This window comes from Ixodes scapularis, unplaced genomic scaffold (genome assembly GCF_016920785.2).
Source record: "Ixodes scapularis isolate PalLabHiFi unplaced genomic scaffold, ASM1692078v2 PGA_scaffold2__306_contigs__length_199485367, whole genome shotgun sequence".
NCBI classification, from domain to species: Eukaryota; Metazoa; Arthropoda; class Arachnida; order Ixodida; family Ixodidae; genus Ixodes; species Ixodes scapularis.
In genome coordinates, this window is record NW_024609857.1 from 19190685 (window position 1) to 19199551 (window position 8867).

The following is an 8867-nucleotide window of genomic DNA, read 5'->3' on the forward strand; positions in this document are numbered from 1 at the left end:
CCAAAGAGTTACATGCCCACTGCCTGGATTACTCAATCATCTTGCATGCCTTCTAAGTGATGTCACCCCTGGAAACAAAACTTTCATGTCTTAACACTGTATAAATCCGTACAACGCCTGTATGCAGTAAAACGGGCGTGCTTTTTTTAAAATTTATATTATTATTTTTTGTTCTCGTGTTGCCGTTGCTTGCCTTGTGGAGCACCGAGGGCTCGTGAATCTGTATAGAAACAGATTTTTTTTCATCGGTATCTTCCGTCGCTCATTAGGAAAAATAATATTTAAAAAATGTTTTCAATGTTTTTACATATTCCGGTACCGGCGACCAGATGCTTCGGTGACTCCCCTTTGTAGTTCCTATCTGTCGTGTCATCACAACCAGGATTATCGATTGCCAGCGACGATTTTGGTGGTACGTAAACAACACGGTCAACGTTGACAGTCTGATGTTCCTCTTATTTCGATAAGACCTCCTAGTGAGCGTTTCGCGGATCGTGGAAGGGCGACCACAGCTACGCTCTTGGTCGCGTACACTCTAAAAAAAAAAAAGGGGTGTATCGTTACACCCCTTGTCCCATATAATACACCCCCAAATTTCATTTCAACGTACAGCGCCCTACAGTCAAACAAACGGCCCCAAATTTTACGAGGGTCTTGATAGCCGTGTGGTACAACTTATTAAAATACCTAATGTATGTGTTACATGACTACAAAAAAAATAATCGGAGTTTTCTTGGCCCTACTGTAAAAACTCGGTGTTTTCTTTATGTGGTCTTTGATACGTACTTTAGCGGATTAATAAGTTATATCGCACCGTTATCATGCCCCTCGTAAAATTTGGGGCCGTCTGTTCGACTATAGGGCTGTGTACGTCGAAATGAAGTTTTCGGGTGCATTATATGGGACACAGGGGTGTAACGATGTACCCTTTTATACCCTTTTTTCTTGAGAGTGTAGGTCGCCACTACCGCGGGACTCTTACCGGCGGACTCGGTGGAGCTTCGGCGAATCTCTGCCAGGATGCAGCCGTAGCAGAGCATGATGGCGGCCAGCGGCACTCCGTACAGCACGAGCAGGCAGAAGAGGTTGTAGGCGCGCTCGTGCCACGGCGACGGAAAGAAGGCGAACGTGACGCACTGGTAGAAACCCGGCATGGCCGGGTGCTCCATCACCCGGAAGATGAAGGCCTGGGGTGCGGAGGGGGTAACGACATTGGAAACATCGAACATTTCCCTATCTGATTTTCGAATAGACATTACGGAACTATATAATGGACCATTTTTGTGTTTACAAACACAAGGCGCGCCTTGCCTCCCGAGGGACTTCGGGTCTCTCCTTTTTAGGCAGGCCTTTCGAGCTTTGCTTATGCCACGATTGCTAAGGCACGTAAATGCTGCAGCAATGAGCAGGTTGGAGGATTAGCAACGTCCTTCTGTACCGTGCTATGCAAGATGAAAGGGGTGCGCGTTTGTTGATCTTACAATAGTATTTTAAAAACAAATTCCAAGGAATATCTCACTATCTGATCCTTTAGCGAAGCACCAGGAGAATAGCAGATAAAATATTACATTGACGTTTGCGAGGAGCACTGCTATGTTGGGGTTTGTATGTCCCTTGATTTGACCGGAAGTCAGCGGGGACGCAAAATGCTACCGCATCTCCTGGCGACCACTTCTAGGAAACTTTCTTATAGAAATTATGTCTTATGTAAGTTCTTATAGCAACTCACGTGTTCTTATATGGTCATGTGGCACATCGCATAAGTTTAACTTGGGTGACGCGTCGGCTTCTTGGGATCTCGGGAGGGGTATGAGGCGTGCTGCGTAAAGATCGAAGCCGGATTAAAACGCCTGTCCTATAGTATGAACCGTCTAGTTCCTCATTTGTGAGATTGGGGAGACGAGAAGGTGGGTCATACACACACGCACACCCACCTACACACGAAGGTACGTGCACCCGTACACAATAAATCAAACACACACGTACAAACACGTTCACACAGATCGACTCACGCATATTCCCGTGTAAAAACAACACACGCATAAAAACATTCATATACATCTCCACGCACGTACGAACACATCTTTAAATCCGCACCGCGTGCAGAAACATCCACATGTTGTCGCACAAACACACACACACACGCGTCTTTGAAGGTAAAACTGCTCCCTGGTAAACATTGCTAACCGCACTCTTCGGGAAAAAGACAACAAACACAGAACAAGCCTTGGGTACTGCAACCCCCCAAACTGTTCCTTTGAATACTTCGTTCGTTTATTCTATAAAGCTTCAACCAGGGTTTAAGGATGAAAAACCAGACAAATCAGTCTATGTAAGACTACAACGAAACGAATCGAAGCTATATACTTACCGACCGACCCATGAATGTTCAAAAGAAAGTTGGAACAACTCATTTTTATGTATGCATTTGTTTATAATACACATAAAGAGTTGCCCGCAAACACATTCACTCCAACTAATTTGACCGCACAAATGCACAAGCAAGACCATATGGTGGAAAAAAAAAAAACAACATACGCGCTGAAACACACATGAGTTTACACATTTTTTCAGCCAGTAACCTATCGGGGGGGATCCTCCCGTTTTGATCTGTGACTTCAGAGTCGTTGCTTGCGCTGTGGTTGTAGAACTACCTTCTACCACGGTATGAATTGTAAGCTAAGTTACTTCTATTGGTTACTTTTTATGTTATCTTAAGTAATCGTATTACGACTTTTAGATTTAGTAACCGCCGTTTTCTATAAAAGCGAAGCTGAACTTTGTAGAAGAGACCATAGACCAACACGGTCTGTTTGGCAACCAGAATACCATGTCCCTAGCACCTGAATTTTCAGAGTAGTAGCCATCATTTTGTTGGGAGGCCACTGTGACGGAGCCCTGAAATAATTGGCAGCTGTAGAGCGTGTGCCGAAAAGTAATATATATATATATATATATATATTTTTTTTTTGTCTCCGCAAAAATAAACTATACATCACCGAACGCCCAAATGTTGCACTGGCGGCTCAAACTAGATGCCAAATTTTCTGAACTAACCGTTATTTCAGTCATAATTTAAAGATAATTTTCTGAACATTTCTATAGGAACTGGCGCCCATTTTTGTCCGTTTTCGGTAACCGACGCCGTGGAGCTCCATGTGTTCTAGAGCTCTGTCGGCTGCCATTAATCCCATTAAAAATTTCTAAAAAATCCCCTATAACTTTTTATTGAGATAACGGTTAGTTTTGAAACTTTGGCACCTGGTTCGAACCAATAGAACTACATTTGGGCCGAGAATGAGCGTTAAGCGATGCATATTTATTTTTTCGGCGGAAACAACACTAAATTTTGTGGCGGGTGACATCCTGTATTTTGATACCGTTATTTGCCGAATTGTGTTGTATTAAGAACGGTGGGTTTTCATGATGATTTGTTTCATTTGCACACTCTGAATAATCACGTGACGTCACGGCGTAAAATCACGTCACATGGCACAGTGTCACGTTACATCACCTCACATCACACGACGCCACATTGTCAAGTCGTGGTGTCACATAATTTGGCGCGACGCTACCTGGTTAAGTGGCGTCATGTCGTCAAGTGAAGTCATGTCACGTAACACAGTGTCACATGAAACCGTGACGTCATACGGCCTGACGTCACGCGACGTGGTCACTTGTGCAACGGCACGTTTACACGACTTGACACCCAGCGACACTTGATCTAACGACATTGGGGACACCGTGATGTTCCGTTACACCCTACATTTCACCCTGAATCACGTGACACTGACCTCATAATACGTGGCCTTACGTGGTCTCAGAGCACACGCGGAAGCTCTCTTCTGCGGATGTATGACGCCGCGCCTGCGTCTACAGCTCAGTGACTCAGCGTTTTGCGCCTCTAGGTGAAGCGCTGGAAATGTGCACACAAGGGCGACCCCTACCTGTGGGGAGCTGCACACCAAGCTGGTATACCAGGCGGCGGCGAGCATCATCCTTCCCCTTCGGCGAGCATCGTGCACCTTGAACGGATGCAGCACGGCGAAGTAGCGGTCCACGCTGATACACACGAGCACCATCGAAGACAGATAGGGTCCGAACGCCCTGAGCACCTGCATCACCTTGCACATGACGTTGCCCGCGGTCCACTGCACGGTGAGCCTCCAGATGATCTCCAGCGGAATCATGACGAAGGTGACGATTAGGTCGGCCACAACCAGATGCAGAATCATCAGCTTGATCCTGGACTTGCGGTGTCTCTCGCCGAAGAGGCTGAAGAACACGGACACGTTGCCAGCTGCGGCCGCGACGAAGAGCACCGAGTACACGATGACTTGAACGAGGGACAGGGTGTTGAAGGTCAGGTCGTCGGGCAGCGGAAAACTCGGCGAAGACGCGTTTTCGGGGCCACTAGAGGCGTGCGTACCGTGATGGTACGTCTGGTTATCAGCCATGAGGACTAGCGGCCGACAGTACTCACGTAGCTTCAGGGACCTGTCGCATGGGCATAGGGACCTGTCTCAAGGGGATCTGGTACTGGGATCTGGCATCGACCTGTCCCATCGAGATCATGCCCTAAGGCTCGTGTTTTGTCAAAAGATCCCAGCGGCGCGCCTTTTTCGGCTTCATGCCTTCGCCAGAGATGCGATACCGTCGAAAAAGTTTCACGCCTACTTTCCAGCGAACAAAATGAGTAGATATCGACTACAGGCGATGATTCAACCCAGGACCTCCAAAACCCCTGTCATCTTTACGCACAAATAAAATATTAAAGAGAAAGTGGACGTCTGCCCAAAAGAAACGAACGGTAATATTTTAAATGAAGGAATCATTCTCCGGCGCCCCCGCTTCCCGACACCAAAGAGAGTTGACTTTGTTGCGGGGAGTTCGGTCTGCTCTGAGCCCAAGCTCCCATCTGATCGTTTTGATCGGAAGGCGGGAACACGGGGCTAGCGTGGATCGATCAGCGCATGCGCCATGGGCCCGACCAATGAGCGAGTCGGCGCTCATTTTATTTCATAGTTGCGCGGCGCGGTTAATTCTGTTGGTCTATGAGACTCGCGTGTTTCTCCATTACTTAATTTATAGCATTCCTGTTCTTCTTGACCATGAGGTAAGTAATAATATATTGATCGTGAGGTTGCTACTGATTAATAATTTTACTCGCAAAACAAAGGGCATAATAGGGCGCTGTGTGCTAGGTGTGATACAGGAATCGTTAACTGGTTTCTCTGAGGCACGGAAGACGAAAATCCCGCGATTCCGGTGACCTTGTACACTCTCGTCTGAAGGGTGCGAGCCTCAACTAAAAGGTAACGTTGAACCCTGCAAATGGGAGCTTTAATTTGCAGCCCGCGCTCAGGTCTTGTGAATTGGGGTTCGCCTTTATTTTCTTTATTCAATTGAGTCTTGGAGTGTGACTCTATATGTCTTGGAGAAATGCGCGAAATGATTAACAAACCATAATATCAAAGTAATGATTCTATTTAGAAGCAGAAGACCATTTATAAGAGTATAGACTGGTTCGTGCGCTATACGTTCACACTGGGCTTCTACGGGAGTTTTCTTTGAATGTTTTTTTCTGAACTAATTACCTGACTTAACTGGTGATCTCTGTTTGCTCTCATCTGTGAAGACGACTAATAGTGATTCTGGTCCGGTGAAACGTAATAAGGTTTACGAGAAGGGTTAATAATAATAATATTAATAATAATAATTCATTTATTTTTCAACAAAGCGAAATGTTGAAGGCTGGCCAGGGAAAAAAGCTCTGAAAAAAGCTTGACTGGCCTTTACCCACCCAAACCAGGAGTCATGATGCAGGCACCGAAGGAGTTTATACAATGATAACAAAATGCTAGGAGCTTGTACAATTGTAACAATATAAGCAATTCAAAACACAAGTGATCTATTAAACTAAAGAAATAATCCTATACTTAAGCAATAGTACAATAAAGCAATTAACCCTTACAATGCTGATGCTGGGCTAGTTGGTATTGGTCTTGGGTTGCCAAAGGCATGGTAGCGCTTTTTAGACGAGGACATAAGAAAGAAAGACAAGACAGACACGAGCGCTGACTGCAACTATTTAATCAACATTGGAAATGAGGCACATATACACTCTTCGATCCTAACAATCGCTAACCCCAGGCCTTGCCGCCACTCGCCATGAATTGCACCTTCTTATCGAAAAGGTCGATGGAAGCAACCCTGACACACCCCACCCCTACCCTTTTTATCTCGTCCGCTTCGATAATTTCCCTAACCGTTCTATTTTTATTACTGAGCATGAGTCAAACAACAGTTTACATCCGCAGTCATGGTGATGTAAAGCGTTGTTTGACTCATGCTCAGTACTAGCTAAACATAAAAATAGAACGGTTAGGAAAATTATCGAAGCGGACGAGATAAAAAGGACAGGGGTGCATGGGGTGTGTCAGGGTTGCTTCCATTGACCTTTTCGATAAGAAGGTGCAATTCATGGCGAGTGGCGGCAAGGCCTGGGGTTGGCGATTGTTAGGATCGAAGAGTGTATATATGCCTCATTTCCATGTTGATTAAATAGGTGCAGTCAGCGCTCGTGTCTGTCTTGTCTTCCTTTCGTTTGTTCTCGTCTAAAAAGCGCTACCATGCCTTTGGAAACCCATAACCCTCACAATTGTGAATATGCATTCGAGCTCAAAAATAAACAAACACACACACACACACGAAAAAAAGAACAGTTAGCTTTTATTGTAGGCGATTTGGTTTGGAAGTAAACAATTCCCGTAAGATGCTCAGGATATATTCTTGGAATCGATATCTTGCCAACTCAGCTGATTAAGAGTAGTCAGTAAATTATAAACTTTAGTTTTGTTGCCGTAGTTGGTTCTTGAAAAAAGGTTCTTCCCAAAGTTCCTTAGTTCGTGTCAAATACGTATATGTTTTTTTGTGTATGTGTTAATTTCGCTAAGTTTTGGAGGTAGCGTTGGGATATATTATTTTCTATAATATACTTTGCAGGTAAACAATATTTGTATAAATGTTTTTTTTATTGCACCAAGCTGAGCGAACAAATTATTAATTGGATATTCAATCTGAGCATTACAAATGCTTCTTAGTAGCTTTTTTTTAAAACAAATATTTTATAGGTAATTATGGGTAGTAGTGCCCCATATAAGATAACCATAATTTAATTGTGAATAAAATAATGACACAATCTTAAGACGAACAGAATTTTCTTACTATAGGTTTGCTTCTTCCCCATTATAGAGATAACACTTCACTCTCGATGACCACCATGCTCCTGTGTTTGAAACGCCGCATTAAATTGTACGGAATGATTTATACACATACACAAGCCGCGAAAAAATGAAAACTTGGTCAACATTTTAACTTCACAAGAAACTTCTCGTTAACTCGCTTTATCGTGGGCTTTTTCTTCAATATATTGGGGGCTTTAGAATAACGCTCGCAACTTTAGCGCACGCCAGGGCTAAATTTAGCGCTTGTGTTAGCGCACGCTATGCAAAAACGTTTTAGAATAGCGTTTTTTTTTTTTTCCGCCGCGACGCAAAAGCCCAAGCATCTCACGCTTGCAACGCCACGAAGATAGTCACTATTTTTATTTCACGCACTAAATGTTGTAACTTAGGAGAAAAACATGTTTTTTGGTCCAGAGTAACCTCTTAGATTTGTTTAAGCATGGGAATGCGACGCCAGCTGTCGACCGGTCGTATCCGCTTCCGTCGCCTAGGCAAGAGTCCCGTGCACTGACCTTCGCACACCGTACCTTCGCCGAGAAATGTTCGCGCGTCGCAAGCATCGAATTGTCGGGGATCGTTGCCCACCTTACTGGGTTTTCCAAACCGAGTGCAATGTCGTCCCGTATTGAAAATCGCAGTCACGAGGATGCCACCGACATCACGCTCACGACGCCGCCACAGTGGCCGCAGCCATGGTCCTGAGAGCCGCCATTTTTTATATTTATTTATTTATTTATTTGTACTTGTCCGGTGCCCCTAAACAGCCCGGGGGCCTACATAAATGTGCACCGCTTACACATACATGCAGTGTTACATAAAGAGCAGGCACACAAAAACGCATGCAAATTATGAAGAAAATGAAAACGTGATATATAAATGCAAAAGAAGAAAAGTGCATGAACTTAAAGATAACACTTTTTGCTAAAAGACATACGAGAAAAGACACCTTATAAAAGCATTAGCAGAGTCTGCATACTAAAACTCTCCCGCAAAAAGGGATCTACATCGGGCATGTCCATCACAGTTGACGAGTTAAAATTATACTGTGCTCGTCTTGGCTTTAGTCAACTTCTCATCACGAATCTTCCTTGGAGTAGCGCAAAGTCTCTTCGCGTGCGTACGCAATTTCCGAAATATAGCGTACCCCGTAGTAGCGCACGCAAAGCCCTAAACGTGGTTAGCGTTTGGCGCATGCGCAGTGGCGACGACTCTGTTCTTTGTTTACGCAAAGCTTTAGCATGCGATACTCTAAAACGCCCTATTAAAACAAATAACTCAACCTAAACTCACTTCTGGCTACGTTTTTAGCCCTTTATTTTAGATCGAAATAACTTGTTCGTTTCCAATTACATAAAAAAAAAGCCATCCTACATAAGTGCCGAGCGCGTGTTACATTCTTATAAGTTTATTAACTTCGTTGTCGCAACTGTAAAAAAAAATGTAATCAATCTTGATTTTTCTTTTCTTTTTCGAAGACCGTGCGTCAGCGGGACATCCTGTTTTTATGTCACTGCAGGCTTACCGTTACGGGATGCAACGATTATATCGTACAGTATGTCTCTCCAATAATTATCTGGGAGAGACATTCGGAAAAGGAACCCCTGACATGCTCAAAGTGTG

At 44.3% G+C, this 8867-nt stretch overlaps 2 protein-coding genes across 2 annotated transcripts in view; both read right to left on the reverse strand.

Annotated features, from left to right (window-relative positions):
- LOC8035952 (MFS-type transporter SLC18B1) overlaps window positions 1-1162 on the reverse strand; it is a 123065-nt gene extending 121903 nt beyond the window's left edge. The window contains exon 1 of the mRNA XM_042291755.1: window positions 983-1162. The gene's annotated coding sequence lies outside the window, so the exon portion shown is untranslated. The remainder of the gene's footprint in view (window positions 1-982) is intronic.
- Window positions 1100-5454, reverse strand: LOC121836708 (gonadotropin-releasing hormone II receptor-like). Its single transcript, XM_042291757.1, has 3 exons — window positions 3948-5454; window positions 1730-1819; window positions 1100-1187 (listed from the first exon to the last, which is right to left on the reverse strand). Exons 1-2 carry the CDS (start codon window positions 4455-4457, stop codon window positions 1766-1768), a joined length of 564 nt encoding a protein of 187 aa, XP_042147691.1. The 5' UTR covers window positions 4458-5454; the 3' UTR covers window positions 1100-1187; window positions 1730-1765.
- Between the last annotated feature and the right edge of the window lie 3413 nt (window positions 5455-8867).